Source organism: Polyodon spathula, chromosome 30, assembly GCF_017654505.1.
Source record: "Polyodon spathula isolate WHYD16114869_AA chromosome 30, ASM1765450v1, whole genome shotgun sequence".
Classification (NCBI taxonomy): Eukaryota; Metazoa; Chordata; class Actinopteri; order Acipenseriformes; family Polyodontidae; genus Polyodon; species Polyodon spathula.
Genome location: NC_054563.1, coordinates 1,690,225 through 1,706,683, shown reverse-complemented (window position 1 = coordinate 1,706,683; position 16,459 = coordinate 1,690,225). Strand labels below are relative to the sequence as shown.

At 45.7% G+C, this 16,459-nt stretch overlaps 1 protein-coding gene across 5 annotated transcripts in view; it reads left to right on the top strand.

The window, feature by feature from the left end:
- map3k15 (mitogen-activated protein kinase kinase kinase 15) overlaps nt 1-16,459 on the top strand; it is a 48,692-nt gene that overhangs the window by 2,673 nt on the left and 29,560 nt on the right. For 3 of the 5 annotated variants that reach the window (XM_041232852.1, XM_041232847.1, XM_041232848.1), the window contains exons 2-7: nt 5,984-6,123; nt 8,520-8,543; nt 9,738-9,800; nt 10,307-10,500; nt 12,625-12,793; nt 13,548-13,654. In XM_041232852.1, the coding sequence (XP_041088786.1) occupies nt 5,984-6,123; nt 8,520-8,543; nt 9,738-9,800; nt 10,307-10,500; nt 12,625-12,793; nt 13,548-13,654 (697 nt within the window). The remainder of the gene's footprint in view (nt 1-5,983; nt 6,124-8,519; nt 8,544-9,737; nt 9,801-10,306; nt 10,501-12,624; nt 12,794-13,547; nt 13,655-16,459) is intronic. The other 2 variants (XM_041232850.1, XM_041232849.1) reach the window with 1 other exon arrangement.

Sequence of the window (16,459 nt, the reverse complement as noted above, 5' to 3'; positions counted from 1 at the left end):
CAGAGCGAGGGGAGGGTGTTCACTGGAACAGCACAGAGCTCAGGGAGAGGGGGTCTGGAATGCTCACAGAGCGAGGTCACTGGAACAGCACAGAGCTCAGGGAGAGGGGGTCTGGAATGCTCACAGAGCGAGGGGAGGCACTCACTGGAACAGCACAGAGCTCAGGGAGAGGGGGTCTGGAATGCTCACAGAGCGAGGTCACTGGAACAGCACAGAGCTCAGGGAGAGGGGGTCTGGAATGCTCACAGAGCGAGGTCACTGGAACAGCACAGAGCTCAGGGAGAGGGGGTCTGGAATGCTCACAGAGCGAGGTCACTGGAACAGCACAGAGCTCAGGGAGAGGGGGTCTGGAATGCTCACAGAGCGAGGTCACTGGAACAGCACAGAGCTCAGGGAGAGGGGGTCTGGAATGCTCACAGAGCGAGGTCACTGGAACAGCACAGAGCTCAGGGAGAGGGGGTCTGGAATGCTCACAGAGCGAGGTCACTGGAACAGCACAGAGCTCAGGGAGAGGGGGTCTGGAATGCTCACAGAGCGAGGTCACTGGAACAGCACAGAGCTCAGGGAGAGGGGGTCTGGAATGCTCACAGAGCGAGGTCACTGGAACAGCACAGAGCTCAGGGAGAGGGGGTCTGGAATGCTCACAGAGCGAGGTCACTGGAACAGCACAGAGCTCAGGGAGAGGGGGTCTGGAATGCTCACAGAGCGAGGTCACTGGAACAGCACAGAGCTCAGGGAGAGGGGGTCTGGAATGCTCACAGAGCGAGGTCACTGGAACAGCACAGAGCTCAGGGAGAGGGGGTCTGGAATGCTCACAGAGCGAGGTCACTGGAACAGCACAGAGCTCAGGGAGAGGGGGTCTGGAATGCTCACAGAGCGAGGTCACTGGAACAGCACAGAGCTCAGGGAGAGGGGGTCTGGAATGCTCACAGAGCGAGGTCACTGGAACAGCACAGAGCTCAGGGAGAGGGGGTCTGGAATGCTCACAGAGCGAGGTCACTGGAACAGCACAGAGCTCAGGGAGAGGGGGTCTGGAATGCTCACAGAGCGAGGTCACTGGAACAGCACAGAGCTCAGGGAGAGGGGGTCTGGAATGCTCACAGAGCGAGGTCACTGGAACAGCACAGAGCTCAGGGAGAGGGGGTCTGGAATGCTCACAGAGCGAGGTCACTGGAACAGCACAGAGCTCAGGGAGAGGGGGTCTGGAATGCTCACAGAGCGAGGTCACTGGAACAGCACAGAGCTCAGGGAGAGGGGGTCTGGAATGCTCACAGAGCGAGGTCACTGGAACAGCACAGAGCTCAGGGAGAGGGGGTCTGGAATGCTCACAGAGCGAGGTCACTGGAACAGCACAGCGCTCAGGGAGAGGGGGTCTGGAATGCTCACAGAGCGAGGTCACTGGAACAGCACAGAGCTCAGGGAGAGGGGGTCTGGAATGCTCACAGAGCGAGGTCACTGGAACAGCACAGAGCTCAGGGAGAGGGGGTCTGGAATGCTCACAGAGCGAGGTCACTGGAACAGCACAGAGCTCAGGGAGAGGGGGTCTGGAATGCTCACAGAGCGAGGTCACTGGAACAGCACAGAGCTCAGGGAGAGGGGGTCTGGAATGCTCACAGAGCGAGGTCACTGGAACAGCACAGAGCTCAGGGAGAGGGGGTCTGGAATGCTCACAGAGCGAGGTCACTGGAACAGCACAGCGCTGCAGCGCTCATACAGTAAAGCTACTGTCTGAAGGGAAATAAGCAGCAATGTCACGCCAGTGATGTAGTCGAGCCGGAACGTACTGGAACACTGTTCCGGTTCTGTCTTCTATAGGCAGCTCATTCTGTCACTCACACGCCGGCACGCAGTGTAAAGCATTCTCACAAGATGGAGAAAGACACTTTGTGGAAATACTTGTAGAAATGAGATCAATCCGTTATATGTGGTACACGGAAGTTCAGCATACAAGTAAAATGTGAATTTGTATAATCATTCTTGTTTAAGGAAATCAGTCTTTTAGTGGCGTTTGGTTTATGTCTACACCACTGCTTCACGCTATTCCCAAGTCTTTATGTTAAATGTTAAAAGTTGTTTATTTTGGATTTGGTAGCTTTATTTGGTGTGTTTTCACTGTGATGTACAAAGCTTTGAGAATCTAGACCGTTGTGCTTATGCTGTGGTGATTTGTAGTGTCAGGAATAGATTGTTGGCTTCTGTAAAGAGTGTACAGTATTCCATAGGAAGTCATGTGATCATGTACACTTCATGCATTTTAAATAACTAACTCTCATTGCAAAGTGTTGTGCAACAGTTTCCTATGTGCTTCCAGGCTTATTGTTGCTGTTTGTCAGCAGGGTTTAATTATAACCTGTGGTCTAGTTTGAGAGCTTCTGTACTGTGCTTTGCATTGCATTGCACTAGGCAGCAGTGCTGGGCACTGGGTATCATGTATCCCATTAGTTTACTAACGCTGGAGGAGAGCTGGCATGAGAGGCAGAGAGGTACTAACCTTTCTGTGCTTCTCTATTGAATGAGGTGTACCCTTTCTGTGCTTCCCTATTGAATGAGATGTATCCTTTCTGTGCTTCTCTACTGAATGAGGTGTACCCTTTCTGTGCTTCCCTATTGAATGTGGTGTACCCTTTCTGTGCTTCTGTGTTGAATGAGATGTACCCTTTCAGTGCTTCTCTATTGAATGCTGTGGTGATTTGTAGTGTCAGTATTCCATAGGAAGTCATGTGATCATGTACACTTCATGCAAGTGTACCCTTTCTGTGCTTCTCTATTGAATGAGATGTACCCTTTCTGTGCTTCTCTATTGAATGAGGTGTACCCTTTCTGTGCTTCTCTATTGAATGAGGTGTACCCTTTCTGTGCTTCTCTGTTGACTGAGGTGTACCCTTTCTGTGCTTCTCTGTTGACTGAGGTGTACCCTTTCTGTGCTTCTCTGTTGACTGAGGTGTACCCTTTCTGTGCTTCCCTGTTGAATGAGGTGTACCCTTTCTGTGCTTCTCTGTTGAATGAGGTGTACCCTTTCTGTGCTTCTCTGTTGACTGAGGTGTACCCTTTCTGTGCTTCTCTGTTGACTGAGGTGTACCCTTTCTGTGCTTCCCTATTGAATGAGATGTACCCTTTCTGTGCTTCTCTGTTGACTGAGGTGTACCCTTTCTGTGCTTCCCTATTGAATGAGGTGTACCCTTTCTGTGCTTCTCTGTTGACTGAGGTGTACCCTTTCTGTGCTTCTCTATTGAATGAGGTGTACCCTTTCTGTGCTTCTCTGTTGAATGAGGTGTACCCTTTCTGTGCTTCTCTATTGAATGAGGTGTACCCTTTCTGTGCTTCTCTGTTGAATGAGGTGTACCCTTTCTGTGCTTCTCTGTTGACTGAGGTGTACCCTTTCTGTGCTTCCCTATTGAATGAGGTGTACCCTTTCTGTGCTTCTCTGTTGACTGAGGTGTACCCTTTCTGTGCTTCTCTGTTGACTGAGGTGTACCCTTTCTGTGCTTCTCTGTTGAATGAGGTGTACCCTTTCTGTGCTTCTCTGTTGACTGAGGTGTACCCTTTCTGTGCTTCCCTATTGAATGAGGTGTACCCTTTCTGTGCTTCTCTGTTGACTGAGGTGTACCCTTTCTGTTCTTCTCTATTGAATGAGGTGTACCCTTTCTGTGCTTCCCTATTGAATGAGGTGTACCCTTTCTGTTCTTTCCTATTGAATGAGGTGTACCCTTTCTGTGCTTCTCTATTGAATGAGGTGTACCCTTTCTGTGCTTCCCTATTGAATGAGGTGCATGGCTAACATGCAGATACCATTTTGGAGTAAATAGCTTTGAGAGTCTGGCCCATTATGGAGAAAATAATTGCGTTGTGCCCAACCACACGACTAGAGAAAGAGAGCGAGAGATCAGCAGTAATAAGAGCTGGCACAGAGAGCGTGCTCTCCGGGTATTGCCTTAGACACGGCCTGGCTGAAACGAATGCTTAGTGTTTAGCCTGCAGTCTGCTGTGGGCTCTGGCACATGTTGTGGTACCAGCCATGCTAGTTGTGTGATGACAATCAGAACATGGGCAAGCCACAGAAAATCACAGCAAACCCAGAGCCCAAGTATTCCCTCTGGGATATATTGCGCTCATTATTCCTAGTTTATCCTAGATGGCGTACCCCATGTACCTGGGAAATTAATCAAAGAAGTGGATCTATAATAAGCGAGACAGCTTCGGAGTGCTTAGCGCCATAAGAGGAATATAAACCTTATTAAAGCATATTGGAGCTGATGTGTTCCTGATGTCAGTGAAACTCTTTACACCTCATTGAAAAGCATTACAATCTTTTGATGTGGGATTAGTCAAATCTTGCTTTTCAATTTTCTCAGAACAGCTTCTGCCTGTGTGCGTGCGAGTGTGTGTGTGTGTGTGTGTGTGTGTGTGTGTGTGTGTGTGTGTGTGTGTGTGTGTGTGTGTGTGTGTGTGTGTGTGTGTGTGTGTGTGTGTGTGTGTGTGTGTGTGTGTGTGTGTGTGTGTGTGTGAGAGATCCAATAGCAATGAGGGCGAAACTGAAAAGGCCAGCGAAGGGAGTGACTTTTTATTTAGCTGGATTAAGTGACAAGATTATTCTTGAAAAGGGAGTTGAAAATATCACAAATGACTGTGAGTGGTGTTATGAGAAGAGTCCTTTATCTGCTGTGTAACTCATACAGCTAGCATGTGCCTTCTAAATATGAACAGTGAGAGAGAGAGAGAGAGAGAGAGAGAGAGAGAGAGAGAGAGAGAGAGAGAGAGAGAGAGAGAATTGCAGGGCTCCCTTGATCTCAGTAAAATGTACAGTAGGACTGTTTATTTAGTTTCTGTTCTCGCCGCGGTGTCCCTAGCCCCCTAGCAGTATTTGAAGTAAATAACAAAATGAACCGCGGTGAAGGTAATCGAGGTCCTTGGCAGTCTCAGCAGAGATTTCCAATTATCTTTAATGTTTTGTTATTTGCTACTTCTTTAAATTCAGTGTAAGAAGTTAACCCCTTAATCACCAGCCTTCTTTTTTATAGCATTGTTAATCCGCAGCGATTCACTGTGGTCAAACTGCAGTACAGATCTGCAGCTCTGTGTAAAAGCACAGTGTAATAAAGCCTTGTGAAAGCATAAAGCACAGTTAAGCAATGCAAAAAAGCCAGAGAGGCAAACCATGGTAAACTAGAGTAAATGTATAAGAAAAGCTTGGGGAAACTGCAAAGTTATTGTTCAGTTTTCTTAGGGGAGGAGTGTGCAGAATCCTGAAGACACGTTTCCTGTGTAGGTACTGGGAATAGCCAATGGGAACATGAATATCCCTGACAAAGTAGCAGCAATCTCGGCTATTCCCTCCCCCTGGCAGAACAGTTTTTTTGGCCCGTCATTCCGGTTTGACACGCAGGTGGAAGCACAATCTCGTCCGGTTCTGACTGCTGATTGTTTAATTAGCTCTCTCCTCTCTAATCCGATCCACGCTGAGTCGACAGTCCGTGTTAAAGGAAGGCTCCTTGGACTTGGTATTTCAGACCATCTGCTTGGCGATTCACAAGTCCGTTATTGTTGATCTGTTTGGTTTCCGGACTATCACTTTGACGCAGACGAATCACGCTTACCTGCCTCAGTGCAGCATGTTTGTTAGCAGTACTCTCTCCATTCAGTTCAGAGTTAGAGGTAATAGGATCCCATACAGTTTCCTTAGGGCAGGGTAGAAGTGATTAGCCTTTACCCTCATGAAGCCACTGCTGGATTTTTTTTTGCAGCACTGGGGAATCAACCTGGAAGACATCAATTGTCTGTTCCTGTGGTTATCCAGGGATTAGCCCTAGTAACAGGAGGTTGATGCCAGACCGGGGTCAAGTAAAATTGAAATTGTGCGCTTCCTAATTAATTGTGATTACACGGACATTGTAATTGTAGGTGAACCTCAGCACACCTGCGGAATTGTCATTTATTTGTCATTTGTTATTCTTGTGGTATATTTCTGCATTTGTACCTTTTCCAGACATTGCTGTGGTGGACATGAGCGATGTTTTCCGACAGCCTTCGCTCTTCTATCACCTGGGGGTCCGAGAGAGCTTCGACATGGCGAATAACGTCATCCTGTATCACGACACCGACCCAGACACTGCCCAGTCCCTGAAGGTCAGGCTTCTTTCAAAACACTTCCATTAGCCACATGTGTTTGAAACGCACACTTTTGAAAGCAATGCATGTAATGTGCAAACGCACGCTTTCCTTTAAAAACATGCCGTCTTGTCCTACAGTAGGTTGAGGAACGCTTGTTATACCTTTGTTTTTTATACTGGCAAGTTAGTTAATGACAGGAAAGAATCCATTAAAGAGATGGGGCCAGTTTTACCCTCCAGTTGAAATGACCAAGCCAGTGTAACAATACTGAAAGCAGGGCTTGCAAACAGAGATCTCATTAACCAAGTGTATTAGCGGATATCATGTTTCCTGTAACGTGTTCCTCTCAAACCTGCACACTTGAGACCTACAGTACACAACAGGTGGAAGTACGTCACTACAATCACTTTGATGTATTACAAACTAAGCTGTAAGGGGTAGCACCTTCAAGCACACTAGTCCTGTCCAGTCCAGTGCCACTTCACAGTGCTTGTTCCTGTGCTGCATTCGCAATGCTGTATCCTTTGGGTCTCGTGTGTCTGCTGTCACTCTAATGCTGGGTTGGAATTCACACCACGCTTGTTTCAGCAGCAGCAGCGCAATGCCCCTGGGTGTGGATTTAAATCTATTGCCAGAAAGGGTTAATACAGTGAAAGGTGTTTTGGTGTAAAATCCAATGTCAAGACAACCCTTAAATTGTTAAGTTTACCAAGCTAACTTTATGGGGTCTCAAATTAGATTTCCTGAACTAAAGTTAACCTTTGATTGAGATGCAGTTGCTGAACGCAGTTCGTTGCCGGACACCTTTTACACTAATAAACCATGAACCAGAATGAACCGCATCAATACTAAATGCAACAAAGTTACTGTGATCCCCCTAATAAACCATGAACCAGAATGAACCGCATCAATACTAAATGCAACAAAGTTACTGTGATCCCCCTAATAAACCATGAACCAGAATGAACCACATCAATACTAAATGCAACAAAGTTACTGTGATCACCCTAATAAACCATGAACCAGAATGAACCGCATCAATACTAAATGCAACAAAGTTACTGTGATCCCCCTAATAAACCATGAACCAGAATGAACCGCATCAATACTAAATGCAACAAAGTTACTGTGATCCCCCTAATAAACCATGAATCAGAATGAACCGCATCAATACTAAATGCAACAAAGTTACTGTGATCAATAAACCATGAACCAGAATGAACCGCATCAATACTAAATGCAACAAAGTTACTGTGATCCCCCTAATAAACCATGAACCAGAATGAACCGCATCAATACTAAATGCAACAAAGTTACTGTGATCCCCCTAATAAACCATGAACCAGAATGAACCGCATCAATACTAAATGCAACAAAGTTACTGTGATCCCCCTAATAAACCATGAACCAGAATGAACCGCATCGATACTAAATGCAACAAAGTTACTGTGATCACCCTAATAAACCATGAACAAAGTTACAGAATGAACCGCATCGATACTAAATGCAACAAAGTTACTGTGATCCCTCTAATAAACCATGAATCAGAATGAACCGCATCGATACTAAATGCAACAAAGTTACTGTGATCCCTCTAATAAACCATGAATCAGAATGAACCGCATCGATACTAAATGCAACAAAGTTACTGTGATCCCTCTAATAAACCATGAATCAGAATGAACCGCATCGATACTAAATGCAACAAAGTTACTGTGATCCCTCTAATAAACCATGAATCAGAATGAACCGCATCGATACTAAATGCAACAAAGTTACTGTGATCCCTCTAATAAACCATGAATCAGAATGAACCGCATCGATACTAAATGCAACAAAGTTACTGTGATCCCTCTAATAAACCATGAATGAATGAACCGCATCGATACTAAATGCAACAAAGTTACTGTGATCCCTCTAATAAACCATGAATCAGAATGAACCGCATCGATACTAAATGCAACAAAGTTACTGTGATCCCTCTAATAAACCATGAATCAGAATGAACCGCATCGATACTAAATGCAACAAAGTTACTGTGATCCCTCTAATAAACCATGAATCAGAATGAACCGCATCGATACTAAATGCAACAAAGTTACTGTGATCCCCCTAATAAACCATGAACCAGAATGAACCGCATCAATACTAAATGCAACAAAGTTACTGTGATCCCCCTAATAAACCATGAACCAGAATGAACCATGAACCATCCAATACTAAATGCAACAAAGTTACTGTGATCACCCTAATAAACCATGAACCAGAATGAACCGCATCAATACTAAATGCAACAAAGTTACTGTGATCACCCTAATAAACCATGAACCAGAATGAACCGCATCAATACTAAATGCAACAAAGTTACTTTGATCACCCTAATGCCTTCTTTTGTCATCTTGTCTTTACAGGACATGGTTTCCCAAAAAAACACAGTAAGTATTAAATTAGAGCAACCAGAACGAACAAAGAGGTGGGGGAGATATGGGTTCGCTGGACCTGCCTGCCGTTTCCTCTGTCATTACTGCGAGCACACTGAAGCTGCCCTGCTGTTCTGTGGAGATAAGTCAAAAAGAACAACATCACTCCCATTCAAAGAAAAACATAATATAGCTAACTTGGGAAACAGTGGAACACACACTCTGTCATGCACAAAATCACACAGTCATGCTCGCACAAGCACACAACTTCTCTTCTGACTGATCTCCCCTCTCTCCTCTCCCCTCTCTGGAGCACAGAGAGGCTGGGGAGCAGAGTTGGTTAAGGAGTTTTGTTCCCATGGTATCAGTGTTTTGCTTTGGAGTGCAGCTCGAGTTCACAGATTCCCAATCAAGATTAACCTTGGGACCCGTTCCCACAGACTGCCTCTCTAGTCTGGCCTGAGCTGCAGCAGGGTTGTCGTGTTACAAAGCGAGCCAGGGAGTGATTGATCCTTGATTTCTCCTTTTATAACAGGTATCCTGCACTCCGCACCGTGTGCATTGCTAACCTGATATACTTGGTAGAATCCACAGCAGATACCCTGGACCGCTTTTCATTTTGCAGCACCCCTCAAAAAAGACTCTCCCGGCACTTTGAGATGACACAGCTGGTTGCAGCTTGAAAAGATTTGCAATGGAAAGATCATTTTTTGCTGTGGTTGGTTGGAAGGTCTTCTGGGTTACGTTTACTGCCTGAGCCAAATAAAATTACACTTCACAGTATATAAGCTCATTGTTTCTACTATTGAAATAGCTACCTGTTTAACATCCTATTATGTGAGTTCTGTAGGAGGCTATGATGGGGCATGCTTGTTCACTATTCCAGCAAAATATATGCTTCTGAAAAGACTCCCCTAGGCCCACTTTTTTTTTTTTTTCTAAAGCGAGGTGTGGATTGTCAGAGTTGAAGTATCAGGAACATGTAGCCAGTGATGTCGTCCCTCTCATTCTGATACTGGGGTTGTGGGTTTTGTTTCCCTCTCATTCTCATACTGGGGCTGTGGGTTTTGTTTCCCTCTCATTCTCATACTGGGGCTGTGGGTTTTGTTTCCCTCTCATTCTCATACTGGGGTTGTGGATTTTCTGCTCTGTGTCTCTCCTGAGTTTCCCTGCATTCTTCATTTTGTATATTTCCTGTGTCTTATTTGGAGCACCATAGGCCGCCCCTGGATCCAGTTGCCTCCTGAGTACCACAGTTGTTTAAGAGTGAGAGTAGGTATCCTGTGGCTTGGCAGCCTGTGTGAGGATGCTAGTGCTAATCAGCTGCAACGTGTGTTTGTATTATTAATCAGCCTGCGTTTGTTCTGTGCGATACTGAGATATTTTTCTAATATCCGCACAATGTGTTCCTCCTACACACTTCCGACCCTCTCACTAAATCAGCATGCCAAACTGATATAGATTGAAAGATGGGGTCGGCTGATTTATGAAGGATTTTTTTTTTCTTAAAGGCAGGAATGTATGTTTTCCTTCTATTTTTTCTGACAACGTTAAGAAGACTCTATATTTCATATCAGTATCAAGCTGCTCTTTTTATGCAGGAGGAGAGTCTTGCTGTCGCTGTGTGTTGCACTGTGTTTTAACAGCCTGTACTGTATGAACCTCTTTGTATAACGTGCTTGAATTGACGCGTTGAAATGCTGCCATGTGTTCTCATCTGGATAAAATCTAACATCACCACGGTAACAGTCGGGGGAATGTTTTGTTCCTCTTTTCAGGCGTCCAGCGGGAACTACTGCTTTATTCCATACATCATGACCCCCAACAACGAGTACATGTGCTGTGAGAACGATGCGCAGAGGAGGGCCTCGGAGTACATGCAACCTAACTGGGACAACCTGCTGGGACCCCTGTGCCTGCCCCTGGTGGACCGCTTCATCAGCCTCATCAAGGACATCCACGTGACCTCGTGGTAAGTCAGGCACCGGGAAAGGGTATGGCAATCCGTGCTCATGGCTTTCTCAGGCTTTTGTGTGGAGTCCTGTGGTCAATGTCACTACCTGGCAGCAATGTAAGTGTGGCTGCAGATTAAGGCAAAGCAGAGTTTAGAAAAATGTGTCACGTGTGGTTTGTCATTCGCCCATAGAGCAGGTCAATTATATTGACAAATTTTTAAAAACATAAAGCATACATAATAGGCCTCCACCGTGCACATGGGGCTCTCTGCCACCACCCTCTGGATGGTCAATGTGGTCAACTGCATGTCTTTGCCCCTGGGCACATGGGCAGCCTGCCCCCACTCACACACGAGATCGGGATTGGGGAGATCCATAGATTAGCGAGATTGGAAAAAGGTAAGCATCGCCTCAGGGTGGAGTATCAAGATGAGCTGTGAAACCGAGTCTTAAGGTGAAGGCTGAGGGTTACAGATCAAGATGAGCCGTGACACTGAGTCTGAAGGTGAAGAGTGAGGGTTACAGATCAAGATGAGCCGTGACACTGAGTCTGAAGGTGAAGAGTGAGGGTTACAGATCAAGATGAGCCGTGACACCGAGTCTGAAGGTGAAGGCTGAGGGTTACAGATCAAGATGAGCCGTGACACCGAGTCTGAAGGTGAAGAGTGAGGGTTACAGATCAAGATGAGCCATGACACCGAGTCTGAAGGTGAAGGCTGAGGGTTACAGATCAAGATGAGCCGTGACACTGAGTCTGAAGGTGAAGGGTGAGGGTTACAGATCAAGATGAGCCGTGACACTGAGTCTGAAGGTGAAGGGTGAGGGTTACAGATCAAGATGAGCCGTGACACTGAGTCTGAAGGTGAAGGCTGAGGGTTACAGATCAAGATGAGCCGTGACACTGAGTCTGAAGGTGAAGGGTGAGGGTTACAGATCAAGATGAGCCGTGACACTGAGTCGTGAGAGTCTGTGACAGATCAGTCTGAAGGTGAAGGAGTGAGGGTTACAGATCAAGATGAGCCGTGACACCGAGTCTGAAGGTGAAGGCTGAGGGTTACAGATCAAGATGAGCCGTGACACTGAGTCTGAAGGTGAAGGCTGAGGGTTACAGATCAAGATGAGCCATGACACCGAGTCTGAAGGTGAAGGCTGAGGGTTACAGATTTGTTGGCCTAATCACTCGTCTGAATGTGATCCTAGGATGAAGAATAGGGGAGGGAGTAAGTGGTGAGCCGGCTACATGGCTGCTAGTATGAGCTCTCCAGTGAAAACATAATCTCGGTTGATACGAGTTTCCTGTTTCAAGATCTCAGCCAGCACAGGGGTTTGCTTACAGTATGGATACTTTGAAACACCACATGACAGTGAGTCAGCTGCTCTTCAATAGTCCACCTGGAGTGCTTCCCAACAAAGATTACATGGCAACACACAGAACCTTCTCGTCAACTGAGAAACAAGCCAGGAGGGCTGCCATGGAAACTTGAAACTTCATGCAAGAAGCCTTGACCACTGCTATATCTGTACCGTATGTTGTCAGAAATTAATTCTGAGAACTATTATAGAATTATCTAGCAAAGGCTACTAGCTATACCTTTTAACAGTGACACACCATGGACAGTACCATAATATAAACAGGTTTATTCTGCTGTGAATTTCTAACTACAGGAAGGTGCAGTGTGCTTTTGATATGCACAGCATGTAAGAGTTTGAAGAACGACATACACAAAATAAAATCCTCAAAAGTAAATGAGTTGTATCGTGGTCACGTCATTTCCAAGTAGTTTAATAATCACTTGGCATTTATATTTCCGAGTTATGCATTTTACACAACAATGCTTAGCTGCTGGGGTGATACTGAAGCTCATTGACCAAGCTGATCTTAGTTCCCTGCTGCCTCCACTTCATTTCAAAACCGCATTCACAGCTCTCTTTATTTTCGAGTAGCACACTGTAAATAGCGCATGCCAACAGACTGCAGCGCAAGAAGCAGTCCTGATGAGGATGATGATGATAGGTGAAGGCTTGGCATCCTTTTTTTGCTAGCGTGATGAAAGTGAATTCTGCCCGTTGGCACACAGCTGGTGTCCAGCAGTATCTACGAGTCATTGTGTGTGTCTCTCTCTCTGTCTCTCTGTCCACAGCGCTTCCTACAAGGACACTCTACTGAATGACATCCGCAAAGCCAGGGACAAGTATCAAGGAGAGGAGCTGGCGAAGGAGCTGACCCGTATTAAACTGCGCATTGACAACACCGAGATGCTGACCCAGGATATTGTCATGAACCTGCTCTTTTCATACAGGGATATTCAGGTGCAGATTGGACCATTTTCACTCTGACTTCACCAAACGTTTTGCATCACCCTCTATAGAATGAAGTAATTTTAAATAATTCAGTAATTCGGTCTATTGAAACCTGCTGAATCATGCTAATTATTGAATTACATACCGCTTTGTAGTTTTACCTTCTTGAAAACAGTGTGTCATGCCATCTAAGGATGATGTATGTGCTGTACAGATACCAAACTCTACATGGTTCCTGGACAATAAGGGGTAAACTGGCATACTCTGTAGTCTCTGGAAAATTGCATCTAAACTCATCTGATTCCTAGACGCTGATTGATCTAAAAACTTTGTCAAGTTGGGTCTTAAAGGATCCCATGGATTCAGCATCAACAACATGGATAGGTAGCCCATTCCATCCCCTCACCACTCTCTGTGTGAAGAAGAGTTTCCTTCAGCAACATGGCTAGGTAGCCCATTCCACACCCTCACCACTCTCTGTGTGAAGAAGAGTTTCCTTCAGCAACATGGCTAGGTAGCCCATTCCACACCCTCACCACTCTCTGTGTGAAGAAGTTTCCTTCAGCAACATGGCTAGGTAGCCCATTCCACACCCTCACCACTCTCTGTGGAAGTGTCTATTTCCTCTTCATTTCTCCGGTCCTGGTTTCTGTGTTGAGTTAAAGTGTTGTTTCGGGTTCACTTTGTCAACTCCTCCTTTTAGGATTTTAAAGACGAGTCCCTTCTCATTGGTCTTTGTTCTTTGCCTTATGTTTGGCTGCAGGACTATGATGCGATGGTGAAGCTGGTCGAGACCCTGGAAATGCTGCCTACCTGTGACCTGGCCAACCAGCACATGATTCAGTTTCACTACGCCTTCGCCCTCAACAGGTAAGTCTCCAGATTCGGAGCTGTATAACCTTTTTAGTCCTGGTGAGGCCTGTTCTTAGCGCCATGTGTTAACATATGTTGTCGGAAATCATGCTGGAACCTCACGGGACTCCTCGTCCCAGTCTGCTGTAGTGTTGAAATCATGCTGGAACCTCACGGGACTCCTCGTCCCAGTCTGCTGTAGTGTTGAAATCACGCTGGAACCTCACGGGACTCCTCGTCCCAGTCTGCTGTAGTGTTGTAATCACGCTGGAACCTCACGGGACTCCTCGTCCCAGTCTGCTGTAGTGTTGTAATCACGCTGGAACCTCACGGGACTCCCATTCTGTAGTGTAGAAATGTATGTTAAAAGTGTGACTTGTTCTCATGTGTACTCAATACAGGAGTTTATTTTTCAGCTCAACAAAAGTAATTAAGGGTTAACCTGAGAGAATGTATGAAAACACTCCTTCTAAAACAGTCCTTCAATGCAGGATGCACAGGGAGCGCTGCTGTCATCTTTGCATGGCTGTGGATGGATCACACACCACAGGGCTACAAGGTCCAGTGTCGCAAAAAAATAAACCTGATGTATTTCTGCCATAGACCATAGTTGCTGCAACCTACAGAGGGTAACTGTTCACACTCTGCTTCAGTGTGTTGAGTTTTCAAAGGGGCTTGTGGATGTAGATCAATAGGAGCTGATTGTGCCTGCTTAACTGGGTGCTACAGATATATGCCAACACACACACAGAAACAGAAGGGCAGCAGCAGCAAAGCAGGGAATGATGTGTGCCAAACACACTGCTCTCTCCATACCATTGTGTTTAGTGCTGTGCTGACGTCAAAAGGTCTTGATGATGAAAAAGGCCTGTGTGTGCTTGCGTCTGCTTTTTTTGCAACTGCGGCTTTCAAATCAATAGCAAAATCTAAGACCACGTCTTCATGGTCTCTGTCTCATAATGTTTCACAAAATCTTTACCAGCCAGAAGTTTGCTCCCCTTTTTGTTGTAAAATGAACACAATACAGTGAAATAGGACTAGAAAAGCAGCTATGGTGCATGGTGCTGGTCTTAAAGCTCACCTCCTGAGATTTCTGTTTGAAACTCTGGAAGATCAATGTTTTGTTTTCTCTTTGCAGTTTGTAAATGTGGCCCATTGTCTGATACAGGTGTGTTGTTTTTGAACAGTGAACATTTTTAACATTTGATTTAAATGCACAGCTGCATTGTGTGTGTGTGTACGTGTGTGTGTGTGTTTTTATATACCGTAGTTTGAGGGTACGGTATGCAGAATTGAAGAAGCGTTGAAAGTTTGGAACCAGGTTCTTTGTTGAATGTTAAACAAAGCAGCAGTGCAGTAATTTGCTGACCTCTTAGAAGCAGATGTTGGTGGAAATGACTAATGCAATGTAAAAGCATGGTGCAGTTGTTTTTTATGATGAATACTTTGTCTGCTAAAAATAGCTTGAATGTCGCCAGTTAGGAGGGACCATGCTAGCTGCTAGGGCACCTGTTTAATGAGAAGCCTTCAGCTGAACTAAAGTAACCACTCGCATAGGAAAACTGTGTTAATGGAGTGGACAACATGGTCTCATCCTTTAAAAACCAGGTGTACCACCTTGCACCTTACAGCAATGAATACATGTGCTGTGTTTCCATGCTGCACACCACATACTGTTTACCTTGGCAGCTCACAGTTGAACAGCATGCATGATCTATGTAGTAGTTTATCAACAAAAAACCCACATCAATGTTGAATTTGCAAGAAGCATTCTGTATACACAGAGAGCCGGTTCTTCCCCTGTATGATGCTACCAGATGAAGTCTGCAACACAAGCGGATCGCAGGAGACACAAGGTTGAGAAGACCAGCAGCTGCTAGTCCTGGTTCTCAAGTGACAGATTTACCTGCTTGTATTCATTTACTTTCAATGGCACTCAGCACTGTACAGTAGCTGAACGCAATGTGCTGGTGCAGCTGACAGCCTCTGAGCAGCTGGAATATCTCATGGGCTGTGATTGAAGCTGTTGAAAGCACATGTGCCGGTCTTATGGTATGATGTTATGGTTTTAGCATTCAGAAAGAACTTGACGTGCGGTTCTGTCGCGATGTATTTATTACTTTTCGTTTTTACTTTCTTAAAAGTCCTTAAATAAACTTGTTTTGGAATTCTGTGTTTTGGGTGTTTTTGCACCGGAGAAGCAAATCACAGAAACATCTGTATTTTGTTTTTACATGCTGTCTTAGCTGAGCTAACCCTGTTTACACTCAGCATATTCCAATTGCTCTTATCTGGCAGTAACCCAGGAGAGTGGTTCAGCTGTATAAACTGTTTCTGCTGCCATAGCTTTGTTTTCTGGCGACATGGTGCCAGCTGTCTGAATCCTTTACTGTTCACCCAGTCATAGTGCTGTTCGATTAAGGGATCCTTTTTGAGAAGGTGCAGAGCTGTATGTTTGTAATGCCAGTTTGGTGTCCTCAGCTGGCAACAGCACGGCCATGTGGAGTGCAGGGTGAGTCATACAGTCCGGGGAGCGCTGGTTTGCATCCTGGCGGTGCCAAGTTGTCGGTCTTCGCTGGGGATTCCACAGGCAACGTTTTATTAGCTCTGATGGGTTAGGGAGGCAAGATCCTCATGGACTGTCTTCTCCTGCTGACCTCTACTGGCCAGACGCCTGGTGAATTCAGAGCAGAGACAGGCAGGCCTGGCCTTGGTGCTTCAGAGGCCAGTAGTGTGCTGAAATCCACTGTAGAGCTCCTGAGTGTTTGAAGATTGGCTTGACGGTGGGGTCAGAAGATACCTAGTGACCCTCAGTTATCCAGA